Raw genomic sequence first — 19,607 nt, forward strand, 5'->3', positions numbered from 1 at the left:
AGAGCGGGGAACAGAACAGGCAGATCAACTGCTGAGGGGAGCAGCACGCGAGTCAGGAGAGGTCTGCTGCACCATGTGGGTTGCTCCCTGGCTGGGGATTTTGAACTCATGCTGCAGTGGCTGCAGATAGCTTCACAGGTTGCATCTTAACACTGTGCACCACCACGGAGGCCCTGCTGGGTCATTTTAATGGGAGCGTTATTTCCTTGGAAGTAGTGCCCCAAAACAACTATTAATCCAAACTGTGTATATTCTCTCGAAAACTACTGTGGTAGTGCATTACTGCCCAGGCCATTGCTCAGAGATAAGAAATGCTAACCCATGCTGAGACTTCTTGTTAATATTCTTATGTGTATGTATAAATCCACTCGAGGCTCCTTCCTAGAATTAAAGCCTCTGTGTAGGACAATGAATTTAATGCGTTTTTCTTCCTTATTGTCAGCCTAAGTCAATCCAACTAGAGCCGCTTCTTTTTACAAGGGAGTGATAGGGATTTTTCGATGTGGGCTTTCTGTTTTTGTCTATCTTGTGCAAATGTCAGGTTTGAGGATAAAATGAGAGTTGGACATTTCTCTCTTTTTTTAAAGATTTATTTTATTTATTTATGTATGTATACATGAACTGGGATGTAGGCCAGATATGTGGAGAGGGTTGAGAGGATTCCCTAGAGACAGAGTGGGGAGCAGAACAGGCGGGTCTACTGAAATCCACTGCTGAGGGGAGCAGAGGGTGAGACAGGAGAGGTCTGCTGTGCCATGTGGGTAGCTCCCGGGCTGGGGATAGAACTCAGGCCACGCCACAGTGGCTGGCGATAGCTTGATAGTGCTGAGACTTTAACCCCTGTGCCACCAGGGAGGCTTAGAGTTGGACATTTCTATGACGATTTTTGTTTGTATGTGTGAAACTGACACTGAAGATCCTGCAGGTGTGGCTCATGTAGCTGCATTTCTGAATTCCATTACATCAGCTGAGACACCTGACTGCCAAGCAGTTCCTCTGCACAGTGGCTCTATTGTCTTAGCAACCCAGCTAGTTTCCTCCTCTTTAAAACAAGCAAATTGCACTGGAGAAATCTCAGAACCCTTCCAACCTTCAAAATCTGATAGTTCTATTTTCATTCATTCTAAAGCTGGAAATATGTTCCATTCAGAAATACATTTACATTGATTTTTTAAATTATTGATATGAATCAAGTTATAGACAAATATAATTGTGTAAAGAATCAATTAGTTGTTGATAATAACTCTTACAGCTCTGGCTTTGTTTTATGCTGAATCCTTACAATTCCAAGACTGGTGCTATTGTTAATTCCTGTTTCACAGATTAAGGAATGGGACATATATTTACTTTAGCATCTCTTTGTCACCATTCTGGGAATGCCCATCAGCCCTCTTTGCTAACTCCCTTGTTTCCATGTTCCACATCCTCCTCTTTCTGGATTTATTTCATTGCTTTGTTGCTGAGAAGAGATGAGTAGAAATAAAATTTTGAGACCTTCATGTGTAGTCTGACTGGATCAAGAACTCCAGATTGGCAATAATTTTCCTTCAGCACTTTGCCTTTCTATTGTGAAGTCACATATACTTCTGATTCCTGAGCTTTTATTTATAGCCAGGGTTTCTGGTTTTTTATGGAAACTTGTCAAAGCTCTTTGTTCTCAGAGTTCTGGAGTTTCAGAGCAATGCCCAACTTCATCATTGTGTTACATGGCTGGTACTTTCTCTTGTTTTAGAAATTCAGTCTTCAATTTTGAATAAATGTTCTCACATTATTGTGTTGATAAATTCATTCCCCCTCTTTCTCTTTTCTTTCTGAACCTGTTATTCAGATTTTGGACCTTCTGGGCTAGTCCTCTGATTTTTAATTCTTTACTTTCATTTCTGTAAATGGTCATTGTACTTTCTAGGATATACATCCTCAGATTCTAGCTTTCATTTTAAAATCTTTCCTCACATGTCAGGTGGTCAGATTTTGTCCGTTATATTCAAGAAAGGGAAACAGGCTAATCTGAGCCTGGTACCTGTGAGTGTGACTCACCGACAACAGCTATACTTGCGATGCTGTCCATCGCCCTTTATCTGGGGAACCACTAGTGTCAGTGTCTCTATCGCTCTCCACTTTGACTGTTCACATCACCCAGAGAAGAACTTCTCTCTCTTGCCTGGAGGGCCTGGGCCAGGTCGTCAGCTTTCCGAGAACTAGATGGGAAAAGAGAACAGGGCAGGGGGTGGGGGGGATGTGTGAGTATCTCAAAATGCACACTGTGTTCACTCCATCCCCTTTTCATTACAGCACCCTCTTCCCTACAAATTATGCCTAGTCTTTTACCCAGGGGTTTATATTTTAGACTTTCCAGAGTATGCATCTTCAGACTTTTGCCAGGTTGTAGAGGAGCAATCGCTCAGTTTTACAGAGTAAGTGCCTTGTCTGGGGAATCTAGCTATTTCTTGAAAGAAGTCCAAGAGCTCCTATTGTGCAGCTATCCCAGGCCTGGCAGGTTCACTGTTGATTCAGGGAAATGGAAAAAGAATCTTGGAGTCTTAGGTATATCTGACTTGCCTTGAATGCTGAAGCAGTGGACCGTATACACAGGCAGACCAGCAGGCAGGCAGCAATCGAAGCTCCCAGCTCCCACTATCTTTGGCTTCGTGGCCCTGGTGTCCATAATTATAGGTGCACATGCCCTGTGCTCCTGCTCTCAAGTGCTTTTTGAAGTATAGTGCAGTATCATGTGTGGATAATGAGGCCTGGGAACAAAACAAAGCCGCTGGTGGTGGGAGGTGAAAAAAAACCTGAGTTACCCCATATTCCTTACAGATTCTCTTTATTTTTTGCTCATCCCTTCATTATTCCCCATTTCCACCAGGGCCTTTTGGGGATTCTGTGGTTTACATTTGATTGGTTTTGACTTTCTCCACTGCTAATTTAAGTTTCAACTCTGCCTGTTTTCTAGGTTCTAAGCTTTGTTACTGTTGTCTCATGACAACTTGTGACCACAAGTTTTATGCCTTAAAAAAAATCCTTTTACTGGGATATCAGAGGGAGCAGGAGTAAGTTTCTGGTATTCAACCAACCATTCCTAGAATTCAGTTACTTTTTAATTACACTGGCCCAGGGATAATTCATCTCCTATCTCATGACTCTAGTTTCTGATTGAAGAAGAGAATTAGGTAAACTTGACTGTTGCAGGGAGATTTCCCCCAGATGAAACTTTTATAGATCATTTGCTGTTTGCAATACATACTAAGAGCAAGCACAAAATACCAAATCTTTGGGCTAAGATTTGTTAATGCATGTGTAGAAAGATCCTTATAAGCTTTTCACAAAATTACAAGTTTTTAACAAAATGAGAGCTCTCCTACCTCAGAACAAGCATTCACTCTGGCCAGCTGCTCCAAGCCAAGAATCAGTTGGCAGGAGCAAGACATTTCTTCTGGTTCAGGGCCCTGTCCCAGACACATACTGGAGCCGGAGGCCCAGCCTGCCCTGACTTCTTTAGAAAAGCAGCTGGGAAGGCTCCTCCAAGTCTCACTGAGGCTGGGTGCCCGGCCCTTCTCTTGGGTCATCTGCAGCTTGCCGGGGTGATTTCTGGTACTTGGATGAGTTTGGGGTTCATTTTTTTTACCTAAGCATAATAGCTGTCATCCTGTTGAACACACATCTGATTCAGTGAATAATCCTGTTGTGAGGTTCTGTGTTTCCCTGAATTCTGAGGCCTTCTAATTGCATCTGAGGAACAGGAAATGTGGTGGTGGGGAACCTCAGTTTACCTGTTCTGAAGAATAGGTTCTCAGTATCCAGGCAGCGACCTGGGATGCCCTGGAGCACACGTATTTCAGGGTAAAACTTTCCTCAGAAGGAGATTTAAAAAAAGGTGGTGGTTCCTGGAGAAGGAAGGCTCCTCTTATGCTTCTAACCTTTTTACTCAGTTTCCCTATAACCTATCATAGCAAAAGTTGGGGTTAAAAGTCAGTATTAACATGGAAGAATAATAGGCTTTGTTTTATTTCATAATAGTGTCACCCACTCCCAGCCCAATAGGAAAGTTATATTTTCTAATGATTTCAATAAAAGGCATATATTTTGTAGAAAATCAATCTCTTTAGAGCATATCATCTCCACATAGTGCTAGGTAAATGGGATTTTATTACATAGACTCTGATAAAGCAATAAATGCTGTATATTTTCCCATAACTTTTTAGCAGTTTAAATCATAAAATAATGAAAATGGAGAATGTACTTCACGATACTTCTGAGACCTCAAAGAGCTGTCATAATTTATTATAACCACTGAGTTTATAAACCATGTTTTTGAAATGTTCATTCTGAAATAATACAATCAGTGTCAAACAATTGTTTAGATTTTATGTGAGTTGATTATAATTTCATACCTCTTTGGTTCTTGTTTTCCATTTTCTAGCTGACTTGGGTAGTGGTCATGCCACTAAAAAAGATAAGGTATCTAAAAGCATTCTTTGAAAAGTGGCATGCAAAAAGCCTTTTCTTCATTAGTACCAGTTCCATAGGGCTGTTGCGGAAAGTCAATGAGTGTGTGTGTGTGTGTGTGTCTGTGTGTGTGTGAGAGAGAGAGAGAGAGAGAGAGAGAGATTGAAAGAGAGCCAGTATTACCTGTGTAGTAATTTCTATCAGGTAGTAACTAAATGGTTAATATTTATTGAGTGGTACCTACATATGTCACATTATCTCATTTAATCCCCATCCAACAACACTATGCGTTAACTGTTATCACGATTTTATAGATGAAGCAACTGACGCTTAATAAGGACTCAGAAAGGAGGGGAGCTAGGCTTTCCTGGCCCCAGGCCCCGTGCTGTCCAAACACTTCATTGCTCTTCAGTGTTGTATTCTCTAAAACCAAACTTGCATTTTTAGTCTACAGCATGACAGGAATTTTATACACATCCATGGATACCTGCATGTTAATGCTTTAGCTTTAAAATCACCATGTATGGGCTCTGTTGGTGGTCTAAGGGTTAAGTCGTAGTGTTATCACCACTACAGCCTGAGTTCAATCCTGGCCAGCGAGCTGACACACATGGCACAGCAGACCTCTCCTGTCTCTCCCGCTGCTCCCCTCAGCAGTGGATTTCAGTCAAACCACCTGTTCTGCTCCCCACTCTGTCTCTGGGGAAGCCTCTCACCCACTGCACCTCTGGCCTAAACACCAGTTCTTTTACGCAAAAATAAATAAAAATTTAAAATAAAATTACCTTGTCAACTCAGGTATCCCTGACTTGTGTTGCTAGTGTTCCACTAAGAAACGTCACCTTTAATGTAATGAAAAGTTTTGTTATATTGAGTTACCAAATTATAGATCGGGGTGCTCAAGTTCATGGTCACAGCAAGTAAAATCTATGCCAGAAGGGTATTACAAAACCAATAAACCTTCTGAATTGCTCCATATTTTTCATATCCACTGCCTGATTTTCCTTCATGTGCCTTTTAAGATTTGTCTATAGGAATCTTTGCATTTAATTCCTTTCAAGGAATTAAATTAAACTTTGTTATTAATGATTAAAAACCAATTGGTGCCCTGCCCCTTACTTCCAATCTCTTATTTTGGTTGCCTCTGTGATAGCCACATCAACCCTCCTGCTCTCCTGTAGAGGCTGCCTGCCCGTGCCCCTCTGCCTTTCTCCTACCCCATCCCCATCCCAGCCTCTACTCTGCCTCCAAATCCTAATGGACCTAAAAGTCCAGGTTAGATGCATTTCCTCCAGAAATACCTCCCTGATCCTTCCAGGCAAAAGAAGGACCGCCTCCTCGCTTTACCCTATAATTTTAATGTCTAATAGCCAGGATTGCTTCTGGTCTTTCGACATGTGTTTTACATTCCCTGTTGAACTACTCTGAACCCTACAAGGCAGGATTAATGTCTGATTATCCTTTGTTCCAATTAGCCCCCTTCTCCCCAATGAGATCTAGAACAGTGCTTGCCTAGAGCTGATCTCAGAGCTGCCCTAGAATAAATGAATGTGTAAAAATTAGATTTTGCAAAATCAAAAACAAGACTTCAGAACAAAAACCAAGGCTCTTGTAATTGTTACAAACTTATGAGAGGAGAAGAAAATCAACCAAAACGCTTAACTCACCCTCAGATTTAAGCAGCTTGTAGGTATGTCATGGGTCATGAGGTCAGCGCAGGAATGCTTCCCTCATTGAAAAGTTCTAAACAGTTCAGAGGCGGTTAAGAAAAACTGTATGGGGCTAGTATGCATGACTAAAAGGACATTCATTGTTAAAGTGCTATTTTCAAGAGGATAGTAATTGTCATTGTCAGTTTATAGCAATTACCTTCCCTTGGTAGCTGGTTGTTTGCCTCAGTTGCAGGTGATTTCTCTCTTTTGCTCAGTATTTACTTTTGTGGACTGTTTATCATCATCCTCTGACCAAAAAGACACAACATTGTGTTGTCTGTAAATCACAGTGTTGACAAAGCAAGCAATAAATACGCATGCCAGAAAGTCTAAAATCAGATCTGTGAACTGAGATCAGGGACCAGGTGCCTGTTCCTTCCACATCTGATTTTATAGTTGAGCCTCCAGCGGGGTAGAAAGAAGAAGAGCTGGACCCAGAGCTTTAGTCAGCGCATCACCCAGAGTTCTGTCCATATATTATAGGTGTCACATTCCAAAAATGGACATCTCAGTCTATCAGGAGGTTTTATTCTTAAATAACTGTCTCAGCATAGTTCTCTGAAATCTCTAAGTATTTTTCAGCCAATTCTGTATTGTGAGATTACACTGTTCCTTTGCAAATACCCTGCGTATTCTTGAAGTGCCATTGCTTTTTCACTTTGTGCTCTATTCTACGCTTTCTATTTATTTATACACTTTGTTATATTTATATGCTTTATGTGTATTATTATATTTATATACTTTTTACTCTATTTATATACTTTATATTTATATACTTCACATTACACTTTATATTATATACTTTATATTATATGCTTTATATATTCATATTTATATACTTTTATATTTATATATGCTTTATATTCTATATATATACTTTATGTATTATATGTATATGCTTTGTATTATAGTTATATGCTTTATATTGTATTTATATACTTTTTATTATATTTATATAATTCATATTTTATATTTATATGACTTTTATATATATATATATATATATATATATTCCCTAAAAGTCAGACTCACACCCAAGATGATAATTTTGCTCTTAGTAGCAGAGACGGCCTGTGTGATATTTGTCGAATGTTGTCTTTTCTGTACACTCCAAGTATATACTCAGTACACTTGGTACAGGCGATTCTTTGCCTCCAAGGGAAAGATGAGATGGGGTGTAGTGATATAAGAATGGTGTGGTGAAGAGGAAGTCATGAGCTCTTCCGGCTGCCCCCGGGAGGTCCGTGGGGAGGGTGACACTCATCTCCCATCTTGTCAACCAGTTCCTCATTTTCAAATTCTTTGAGGTATAGTCACCGTTCCTTAGAAATGATCTGAAGAGAAAATTGTCCTTCAGCTGGCAGCAGAAATCACTGGCATCAGCCTCTTGGAATAATAATACTGGAAATGGCACATCAAGCTTGCCAGCAACTGAGCTCCATGTGAAAGCACAGCGCAGTCATTGAATGTTACCGACCTGGATTGGATCAAGACAATTTCAGAAGTAGGGAAGTGGGAGCAGTGGGTGGGCTAAACATAAGTCACCATCTCATAGACAGAGTCGGGAAGTGTAGGAGACCGTCCCACCCACTGTGCTTAGAAGTTGAGCAGTTATGGTTAATGACTCATCTGCGATGGGTCTGATAAAAGATTCCAAGAAGTCAGTTCTCGGGGCCCTGGGGAGGGAGGAGCTGTGCGTGTGTGTGTGCATGCGTGTGTGTGTGCATGCGTGTGTGTGCACAAGTGTGTGTGCACACACCTGTACACACGTGTCGAGAGCACGGCACTAGGTCACTTAGCCTGAAAAGTACACAGTAAGAGTTACTGGAGGACAAAAGCGTGACCTCTGAAGCCCTGTGTTTCTCTGCCAGAAGTTGCCTCTACATACTGCCTGGATTTTAACGGTATCATTCACACCCGGGATGCACAGAAAGCGGCCGTGTGCTTGTGTTTGGGATATAGCAGGCCAGATGTGTATGGGCTTAGTACTCAGCATCATCCAGAAATCCTGATTTTCAATGTTGTTAATCAAAGAGTGGTCATTGGTTTGGTCATGTGGCAAACTGCCCACCTTCTAGGCCAGGGAGCCTTGCCTTGTCCTGTGACCCCAGGACCCACCTCCCCCAGCACTTGTCATCAGTGATGCATGTACCCCACTGTCGGAGGCTGCCAGCCTCCATTGCAAACCACGGCTACCCACATCAGGCTTGTGTGGCTCGACACTTACTTTTTAAAAGGATTTTGTCGTGCCAGCAAGGCTCAGAGCAGGTTCTCTATGATCCAGGCAAATGGGTAAAGGAGAGTCCTGGAGCCCTCCGTGGCTTTTTTAGGCTTTTATTGAACTTTTTACATCATTTGCAGTGCGATGACCAGGTACATGGCAGGCAGGGGGCAGGCCTCCCAGCCCCGGGCAAATCTACACACTTTCTGGGTTCTCTGCTTCTTTGCTGCTACTGTTCTGTTTCTCTGCTATGCTCCTGCTGTTGCTGCTGCTTCTATGGTTCTGCGGTTCTGCTGGTGTCCCCGTGATGCCGCCCTTAGAAGCCCGTCTCTCAGCCCAGGTGTGCCCACTTAGGCATGAGCACACCCCACTCCAGGTGCCCACCATCAGGCACACTTGCAGGACCACAGGTGTGGAGCTTAGACGCCAATGGCTGGAGGGCGGAAAATCCTGACAATTTCTACTTACCCTACAGATTTTAAAGAATAGTTTCAGAGGCTCTTCATAACAGCCCTATTTATCACCCCCATTGTGTAGATAAACAAAGATTCACAAAGGGTAAGGAACTTACCCAGGGTGAGGTGGCGGTGGGAGGAGGGTGGGGCCCGGTGATCCGATGCTGTGTCCTCTCCTGTCTCCAACATGTGCATCATTACCACGGAAACAGATTAGGGAAGTGTGAGTGAAGCCCCAGCCCATCATTACTAATGGGGTGGGAGGCCAACATCCCCCAGAAACACACATCCCTTATTTCAGCTTATGTGCAGTTTTTCTGTCACTCGGGAGTCACCGTTAGCGTATGGTAAAGAGATCCTCACTTTGAAAGGTGAGGATCTGGGTTTAGGGGAGCAGAAATGGGTTATCCTTGAGGAACGAAAGAAGAACATGGGTATGTCAGGAGTTATAAATGGAGCGCCCACAAAACCCACAGCCCTCTACAACGACGCTAAACGAAAACAGGAAGTGGTGGTGAGAATAGCGCGCTTTCTTACTGCTACGATGTAGGGTAAGGTAAAAAATCAGGCTTTTCTGCCCTCCCGCCATCAGGATAGATGAGGGAACCCTGTGATCCTGGGTGCATGCCTGATGGCGGGCACCTGAAGTGGGTACACCTGTGCTAAGACTGTGCTTTTAAGGGCGGTGTCACAGGGACGCCAGTAGAAGCCGAAAGAGAAGAAGCCCGAAGCAGAAGCAGAGAAGGCCAGAGAGCTCAGATAGAGTGAAGATTTGCTGGGGGCTGGGAGGACTGCCAGCCTCCTAGCCCCCCAGCCCCCCTGCCTGCCACGTACCCGCTGAACCCCAATAAAAGACCTGCAAAAAACCACTGAGGACTCTGACTCCTCCTTTACCTGGTCTGCTGGATCAGAAAACCTGCTCAGTGGCCATTCCTGCCCTTACATATGACTTCCTCATTTAAACTCGGACTCTTGCTAACTTCTTTAGGCTCACAAAGCATCCATTAAACTGATCAAGTCTGTTTCTGTCGGCCTGTGTCTTTAAATGCCCCTTTCTTTTTAGGGTTGTATTAGATATCAATGCATGTTTCTTTCTCTAGACGGAGTAAAATACCTAACCAACAGCCAGGGTAGTTTAATTAAATTAAAGCTCTAGGAAATGCATGTGTATGTTGTAAGGTAAGTGATTATCAGGCTTTTCTGCCCTCCTGTCATTGGCATTGATGACGGATCCCTGTGGTCCTGAATGCATGCCTGACGGCGGGCACCTGGAGTGGGGTGTGGACATGTGTAGGTGGGTACCCCTGAGCTGAGAGACTGGGCTCATAAGAGCGGTGTCACGGGGAACCAGCAGAGAGAATGAAAGAAAGCAGGAGAGAAGGAGACCACCAGAGAACGCTGGAGAGCCCAGGAAGAGTGAAGATTTGCCGGGGGCTGGGAGCCCTGCCAGCCTACTGGCCCTCCCAGCACTCCTGCCTGCCCTGTACCTGGTAAAATGGCAATTAAAAAAAGCCTGAAAAGCCACCGAGGGCTCCAGGACTCTCCTTTACCCATCTGCTCAGATCATAGGAAACCTGCTCCATGCCTTGTTGGCACTACAGTACCGTTCCAGAACCTGCCCTGGAACCACATTGAGGCCTCGGGTGTGTGCCCCTTCCCTGTCCAGCTGAAATGCTGCAGCCCCTCAGTACCCCCTAAAAGTTCCTGTGTCTGCTAGCTCTCTGCAACCCTAGCCTGGAAAGCCCCTGAGTCTGAACTTTAATCTCTCACACAAGTGACACTTTTTTTTTTACTATTTTTGTACAGTAGTTGGTTTCTCCACTATGAGCAGTCCCCATAAATCTCCCATCACCACATCATCTGTGAAGTGTCACCACAGTGCCTGTGCTCTCCCCTCCTGTTTTGACCCTCTTCACCCTCCTCCTCCCCGCTGGATGCCTCAGATCTATAGTTTTTGCTTGCAAGTTTTATCTTTTTTTTTTTTTTTTTTTGATCCTTTGTTTGTATTCCCTCTATTCCTCCTGTAAGTGAAACCATCAGATATTTTTCTTTTCCTTCTGACTTATTTCACTGAGCATCATCCCTTCCAGCTCCATCCATGTTGCTATGAGTGGCATGAGTTTATCATTTTCGATTGCTGAGTGATATTCCATTGTGTATATAGAACACATCTTCTTGATCCGAGCATCTGTTTGGGGGCCTTTAGGTTGTTTCCATGTTTTAGCTATTGTGAATAGAGCTGCAATAAACACAGGCCTGCAGGTTTCCTTTCAAATTAATGTTTTTGTGACAAGTGACACTTTGAAGTCTTGGTCTTCACCCTCAGCTAGGTTTCTCTAAGCTGCCCAGCCCACCTGTCATTTCCTGTCCTCTCTGCAGCAGTGTTTTAAAAATGGATTTCACATAGCTATTTCCTTCCAGAAGCTGGGCATGGAATGGAAGAACAGGGAGAGGGGATAAAAGATGAAAGAAAAAGTACAGGAGAGTGGAGACAGTTTGGAAAGATAGAGGAAAGGTTGGCGGGGGCGTGGGGTGGTGGAATGGTGTTATGGAACAGCTGGAGAAAGACCTGGCCAGAAGATAGTACTATTGCCTGTAAGGATGTCCAGTTCACTTGAACTGGAGTTTTAAATTTTTTGGAATAATGGGCATGTGTATCTATGACTTCTAGAATAGTGCACTGCTGTGGATTAGTGGGAGATGATAATAGGTAAAAGCAGGACACCTGTCCTATGGAGTTTGATATGAGCTACACTGCTCATTTAATTGAGGATGGTAAAGTTTTCTATCTTTGTGTTTAGAAAAGAACTATATGGCCTGGTGAGCCTGAGATCCCTTTTGGAAGGAAGGATGCATGACAGGGGTGGAGTGGATGGCGGGAGATGCGACATTGAAAATAAATTATTTTATTCATTTAAAAAAATTTTTTTGTAGTGGCCTCCCTGGTGGCCTAAGGGTTAAGTCTCAGTGCTCTCACCGCTAAGGCCTGAGTCCCATCCGCAGCCAGGGAGCTGACCCACAAAGGGCTCAGAAGACCTCTCCTGTCTCGCCTGCTGCTCCCCTCAGCAGTGGATTTCCGTCAATCCACCTGTTCTGCTCCCCGCTTGGTCTGTTGAATCCTCTCATCACCCACCCCTCTGGCCTACACCCCAGTTCTTCTGCACACACACACACACACACACACACACACAATTTTTTTGTAAATGCAATCTATTCTAAGTAGAGTCTGCCAGAATTAGCTCTGTAACTCATAGTGGTAAAATATAAGTCAGTTTAAAACATGTGTCCTGGTGCAGTAAGTGATGCCCGGTTGCTGAGCAAGTCAACCAGATCTCCTTCCACACTGAGAGCCCATCCACGTCTCCCAGGAACGTGCCTGCTTCAGCTGCAGCGTTTCCCTTCACAGCAGCTCCCCGGAGTCCTCCGGGTACGTGGTACAGGTCCTCCACTGCTGGGCAGACCTGTGATGGCCACTCATCTAGTACAGTGGTTGTGAGAAGCAGAAACACTGAGATGTGCATGATGTGCATGCTACTAGGTCAGAACTTGCAGCTTGAAACTCTTCTACACCAGGTGTGGGGCATGGGCCAGCATGCCCTGGGAGCCTGTTCAAAATGCAGAGTCTCAGGTCCTACCCCAGACTTACTGAATTAGAATCTTATCACAATCCTAAGGGATCTGAATGTGCACAGTGGAAGTTGAGGATAGATGCTTACGTGCTGGAAGGACAGAGTCACACTGGGGGGGGGGGTGTTGGTGAAGTGGTCTGTTTTCTGAGAGGAATGGGTACTGGGAGAGATGAAGGCACTCACCTGCCCAGCAGTCTTGAACACTCCCACCCCAGCTATTTCTGGATCTACAGAGTGGCTGATACTTCCTTTCCACTTCTCCAGAGGGCTCTGATGCTGGATTGGGAGTGTCATATGATTTCTTGTTATAGTGCTACGCTTTTAAAATATAACCTCATCTCAAAGTGTTGTGGTCTCTTTTTTTCTTGGAGGGAAAATTCATATAGAATACATCCCCCAATTTAAAGGATAGAATCTGATAAGTTTAAAACCAGTCATGAAATCTCTACCACAATCCCATGGTGTAGAACATTTCAGTCACCTTAAATATTTGGTTACATTTAATGTCACATCTTTCCATTTTATTAGGATGAAATTTATTAAAACATTCTCCATATAACATGGAAGAACAGAGAGTTGGAATCCTAGCAATGTGACTCAAAGCAATAACAAATAAATGCTCTTAAAACAGATGTTTAGCAGTTTGTTGTTTAAGATATGAACCAAAATTTTCTTAGAGTAAAAAATGCATCAGATATATGTGAGAAATCACGGAAAGCAAAAATTCAAAAGTGGTTAAAAAATCCCAAGAATATTCTAGATCCCAGGAATATTCCAGAGCAAATCATTAAATAGTTTGTTTATGTGCAATTTTGGTAGAAAATATTGCTGCACAGAGGCCAGTAGGATTTTCCTAAGTAGCCATGCCCAACTAACTTCATATTTTGAGGTGAGTGAACTAGTAGGTCACAGAACTCTCTTAGGTCAAATCTGTCTTGGCTTAACAAGATATCTGCATAGCTTTATGTGACTTACACATGTGATTCCAATATTTGTGAATTCATTCTGTTTTTTTTTTTTTTTTCAAATTGTTTTATTAAAGTAACCCTGGTTTATAACACTATATAGGTCTCAGAAGTACAACGTTATAAATCAACATCTGGATATACAATGTATGTTCACCACAAAGTCCATCCTTTACTATACAATTGACTTTTTTTTTTTTTTTTTCAAAAGATTTATTTATTTATTTTATACAAGAACCGGGGTACAGGGCAGATGCATGGGAGGGTGAGAGGATTCACCAGAGACAGAGCAGGGAACAGAACAGGCAGACTGACAAAATACACTGCTGAGGGGAGCAGCGGGCGAGATAGGAGAGGTCTGCTCGCCATGTGGGACCCTCGCTGGCCGGCTGTGATCAAACCAGTGCTGCAGAGGCTGTGGACAGCTTCACAGCGCGCTCAACCACTTGCGCCACCAGGGGAGGCCCTATACAATTGACTTCTTTTACTCAATTTACCCTCTCTTCTTTCCCTCTTCCCTTCCAGTAACCACTATTTTATTTTAAATTATTTTTTATTTTTGAGGCAGCAATGGTTTATAAACACTATATATGATTTAGAGGAATAAGTTCACACCTCCTCAGATGTATGTCACCACCCCATACCCACCACCAAAGCACCCTTATCTCTTTACCATAGAACTGCGGACCCCTCTCCCATTTGTTCTCAACACCCTGACTCTCTCTGGTAGCTTACAGTCGTATCTAGGGTTTGTTTTCTTGAGTTCTGTGAATTCCTTTGTTTAGTTTCTCTGTATTCCATGTGTGAATGAAATCCAGTATTTTGTCTGTTTGCTGATTTATTTCACTTAGCATCATCCCATCCAGTTCCATCCATGTTGTCAAAATGTCAAGATTTCACCCTTTTTATAGCTCTGTAATATTCCAACATGTATATATACCATATCTTCTTTTTTTTTTTTTAAGATTTTTATTTATTTACACAAGAACCGGGGTACAGGCCAGATTCACAGGAGGGTGAGTGGATTCACCAGAGACAGAGTGGGGAACAGAACAGGCAGACTGAATGAAAATACACTGCTGAGGGGAGCAGCGGGCGAGACAGGAGAGGTCTGCGCACTATGTGGGACCCTCGCCGGCTGGCCGGGATCGAACCAGCACTGCAGAGGCTACACAGCTTCACAGTGCGGCGCTCAATCGCCTGCGCCACCAGGGGAGGCCCTATACCATATCTTCTTAATCCACTCATCTGTCATTGGCATTTAAGCTCGCAATTCCACTCCTTGGTATTTTATCCAAAGAATGAAAAAACACTAATTTAAAGAGAAATGTGCATTTCTGTGTTCATCGAAGCACTGTTTACAGTAGGCAAATTTGCTTATTCTGCACTAAAAATCTCCTAGGTGCTGTGTGTGTTATTGGATATATATAGATAAGTAGGTTAGGCCATGGCTGTGAATTACACCTCTGGTCAGTGGTGAGCGGTGTAGACATTTACATGAGATCCAGATGAAATGAAAAAAATGAATCACTCCCACCCCTCTTTGTTAGCACAGGGATACCAGCTTATGTTTCTCTTCCAGGAAACCACAATTATATGTCCAAATATGTAATTAGACAATTTAGGGCATAATCATGCTCAAAATAAATGTTTAAATAAGTCCTTGAGTCCCCCTTCGCATCCTTTTTCATGGTTCCCTGCCATGTCTGGACCCTCTTAATCTCTTCTAGAATCTCTCATAGCTGCTTAGACAATTGATTGTTTCTTTCAAAGAATCTAATAAGGTGATGTACTTGTCTAAATTTTAATCCCATTAGTCCTAGATTTGATTATTGCCTGAAGCATTCTTAGAATTTTACCTACGAAATTTGCTTCTTTGTTTTCTGTTTCAGTTTTCAGTCTTTCTCGGGAAGCTCTGTGTCTTGGTAGGGACGGAAAAGAAAGTCTGGTTACAGGCCAAGGTTATCAGACGCACACTACACATGCTTTGTCTGGGGTGCGATGTTATGTCTCTGAACGTGGGAACAAGGGGATTGTTTTCACCACTGAGGGAGGACCTCATTTGGCTGTTACTAAGTGTGGGGAAGAAGATAGGTGAGCTCCCTGCTAAAATCTTCCCCAGCAACATTTTTATCCCTCTTGAAAAAGAGCAAGAGGTGATAGGACTTTGTGAAGAAATGCTTTCTCTCTTGCCAAGGGCTGCAGGCCAGCTACAAAGGGATTCAACTCAATAGACAATGTTAAGAGGCAACCTTGTGCAAGAACCCAGAGGTCCCAAGGGCTGCTAGCTAAGGGACAGACAAGCAGCTTTTTCCTTAGAAGTTTCCTTTTGTTAATAAGTACCCAGTTCTCTGGGTTTGGGGCCTTTGGTAAATTATTATGCAGATGTTAGTACTTTACTTACCCTCCTGCTAGACATGGTTCCTGCACAGTCACACTCTTTCCTGATTAGTTTATGGCCTGGGGTGACTTCCCTTCTCTCCTGGCCAGTCCCAGGAGAATCAGCTGGACTGGGCAAAGAGCCACTCCAGAACACCACAGATGATGCTGAGACCGCAAGTGCCCTATCGCTGTGCAATTCTGTGCCACACAAAGACCATCTCTGGCCTGTCTGGTGCACTTCTAGAAGCTTCTACCTACTGTTCAGTGGCCCTAAAACCATACAGAGTCAACTATGAAAGAAAACCAAAGCCTGCATCTTCAACATAAATATCACTTATCTTTTAAGATAGGAGAAATCATGCCCAGTTATGACCACCCCACTACCTTGTGCTCTGAAATAGTACAAGCCGAGCTCAGTTACCTGTATCTCAAAACTACCGGATTGGTCAGTAAATGCTTTCAGTTCTGCGTCCCTCTATCAGAATAGAAAATAAGGGACTCACCCTCTTGCACCCTGATTTCAGCTAAGTCAGTATAAAACTGAATACACTTCCTTACAATCCTGTCTTAATCTAATTCTCCTTTATTAGCTACTCAGTTTGACCTTCACCCAAGTGTTACATTTTCCATTCTTTCTCCCAGTGTTTGTTTTACAAATTCCATGAGCACTACCCTTTTTTATGATCTCCAGCCAGTCTCTGAAGCCCATCACCCTCTCCATTGACCATTCTGTTCTCATCTATCTGCTCCTGGGAACTCCCGGCAGAGCAGAATAAAATGCTCTAAGACACAGAGCTCAAGGGCACCCTCCCTGGCTGGGGCAGGGAAGGCATTTGAGGGGACGTGTCAGTGCCCTAAGCTGGGCTCCCACAGGAGTACAGGTGTTGGGGGGTGGTGGGTGACAGACACACAGCTGTGTGACATGCCAAGAGCTTCCCAATAGAAAAATATTGCTGTAATTGCACTAATGTGGAATCAGTTGTGGTTCTGTATTGTTTTGGGGATGTGTTTTCCTACACCAAGAAGTGAGTGGCTCCCTTTGGGGACTGGAAATTTTTTCTTTTTAATAAATAGGCTTTATTTTCAATGCTCTGTCTGTTGTAACCAAACGATTCAGAAATAATCTATGTCATCTCCCACATCATTTTAATTGTGCTTTTTCTTAAGGAGGGTTCAAGAAGCAGCCAAATGTACTGAAACAAAAACATGAGTTCATCATTCAAAAAAAGTCTTTTCATTTCTGATTGTCAGAATTCCCCTCATTAGTGAAAGAGAAGCTTATTCTTTTAAGAGGAACCAGATACAAAAAAAAAAAAAAGTGAATTGTCTCAGGGTGTGAATGCATAAATCAAAACCAGCCACAGAGTATTTAAAGGAAATGAGCCTTTGACTTCGTTCAGATTATGTCTTATGATAAAGGTGAGGGATGGAGGGATGGGAGAAGTGAAGCAGGATGCCCCAAGTCCCATGGTGCTGACATGGGTCCCCCCCCATCCCCTCTCCCTCACTTCCCACCTGAACGTCACAGAAAGTGCACCCTAGCAAGCAAAGGCTCTTTCATAACCATGTTTTACAGTCATCTCAACTAAAACGATCCCAGGGAGCTATTTAGGCTTTGACTTACGTAAAGGGTTTGAACTGTTAGAGTTACTCAGATTCTAATGAGCAGTTCTTTATTTGGTAGGGCTTTTTCATTAAGCATTTTAAAGAGGGTGTGACTAATAAGTTGCAGAATTTGGATATCATCAACAAATAGTGTTAGCCACTTAAATAAATCTTTACCCTTTAAAATGCAAGGTCAGTGTGTGTTGGTTTATAGTCTTGACAAGACTTGTTTTCTTTGCTTTAGGATACTTTTGACTTCTGTGACGCTGCTGTCTATTTATTCAATAAACCTTTTGCTGATCTGTTCGAAGGAAACAGGTAAGCTGATCGTGTCTGTTGTGTTTTTTTTGAAGAGTTTTTAAAATTTATGCATATGAGAGCTGGGGTGTAGGCCAGAGGTGTGGGGGGTGAGAAGGCTCACCAGAGACAGAGTGGGGAGCAGAACAGGCGGATCTATTGAAATCCACTGCTGAGGGGAACAGCGGGTGAAACAGGAGAGGTCTGCTGCACCATGTGGGTCAGCTCCCTGGTCGGGGATCAAACTCAGTCATTAGCAGTGATAGCACTGAGAGTTGACCACTAGGCTACCAGAAAGGTCCTGGGTGGATGGTTTTCCTGGTGATATTGTAAATGAATGGTGCATTAATTCAGCCACTTGACTGTTACTGAAACAGAGCAACTTCACCTATTGCTACTGTAAGACAGTACTGGTATTTACCTGGAAAAATGGAGACCCAACTTCTAGAATACATTGTCCTGAACAGTGAACACATAGCATGATAATTTAAAGTGAGCCCTCAATTATACTAGTTTTTCTAGTTTAAGACCATTTCCTCTAAAGGCTTTGCTTTTTACTGAGGTCTTTATAAATTCAGAACAGTGATCCCATGTTTTTAGATTATTGTCTCCATGGTTATACAAGTAAAACGAGCTTTCATTTCTCCTTTGTGCATATTCCAAAAAGAAAATGTTACTCCTGGGGCGATGTGGGAGTGACTGCACTGTGAAAAGACTTCAAGTTGTCTGGGCAGTGTAAAACCTGAAGTGTTTATTTTCTGTTCCTGGGACACTGGGTAATGTTGGCGATTCTTTGACTTCTACTACTACTACTGGCCAACTACTATTGTACACAGATGACTCCATTTAGCTGGGACACTTTGTAATAAATCGGGCCTCCAACCATTGTCTCATTTAAACTCCAGTCTTATGAGAGAATCAACAAAGGTTTGATTATGGCCTGACCCATATGTTTTCTGTGAACCTTTTGTGTCTGTTGCTTTCTTTCATGATTTTTTAAAATTTTTGCATAGAAGAACTGGGGTACAGGCCAGAGGTGCAGGAGTTGAGAGGATTCTCCAGAGACAGAATGGGGACCAGAAGAGGCGGATCTACTGAAATCCACTGCTGAGGGGAGCAGTGGGCTAGTCAGGAGAGGTCTGCCGTGTCATGTGGGTCAGCTCCCTGGCCCGGGATCTAACTCAGGTGGCAGTGGTGACAGCCTGAGACTTAACCCTTAGGCCTCCAGGGTGGTCCCTGCTTTCTTTTATGAGCTGCATATCTTTGAACTAAACTTTACAATGATCTTGGATCTGTTATAACTATTACATTCTCCTACACGTGTTATATTGCAGACACACGCAGCACTGATGGGCTAGTACTAGGATAATTCTTTGTGAGCCTAGTCAGTTCAGTTAATTAATTCAAAAGGAACCTCTTCACCTGAATCATCAGAAATTTTTTGAAATCGAATCTGTATTTTAATGAGACTAAGATGAGAGTGGGGATTTCCCCCCAGCCAAGTAGGAAGACTATTTAAAATTGTGAAAAATAAACTTTATGACCTAAGAGGGTAATTGTAATGGTTTTGCAGGCAACCTGAAAAAAGGAGAAATAGTGGTATAAAGTCTGACATTTTAAAATGTTAAGAAGGTGTTTTACAATGACCATTGCAAAGCCAACAGGCTGGTCTTGTGATTTTGAGAAAACCACATGATATCATGGGAATAGCCTGTCTTTAACTTTTGAAACTGTTATGTCTTGTGTTCTCAATAATGGTTTTTAAATAGGCTGCATGGTTTACGAAAAGCTGGGAGAGCAGGTCTTTGGCACCACAGGGAAGCTTGTCATCTTCGGAGCCACCTCTCTACAGAACACTGGAGGTAACGAGAAATGCTTTTCTATATGTAACTTCA

The 19,607-nt window shown here is 43.0% G+C and overlaps 1 protein-coding gene across 5 annotated transcripts in view; it reads left to right on the forward strand.

Annotated features, from left to right (window-relative positions):
• SLC38A1 (solute carrier family 38 member 1) overlaps positions 1-19,607 on the forward strand; it is a 71,768-nt gene that overhangs the window by 34,919 nt on the left and 17,242 nt on the right. For all 5 annotated transcript variants that reach the window (XM_054696276.1, XM_037514099.2, XM_037514097.2 and 2 more), the window contains 2 exons: positions 17,660-17,733; positions 19,482-19,574. In XM_054696276.1, coding sequence (XP_054552251.1) covers positions 17,660-17,733; positions 19,482-19,574 — 167 coding nt within the window. The remainder of the gene's footprint in view (positions 1-17,659; positions 17,734-19,481; positions 19,575-19,607) is intronic.

The sequence above is a fragment of the Talpa occidentalis genome, unplaced genomic scaffold (assembly GCF_014898055.3).
Source record: "Talpa occidentalis isolate TD23 unplaced genomic scaffold, MPIMG_talOcc4v2.1 talOcc4.16, whole genome shotgun sequence".
NCBI classification, from domain to species: domain Eukaryota; kingdom Metazoa; phylum Chordata; class Mammalia; order Eulipotyphla; family Talpidae; genus Talpa; species Talpa occidentalis.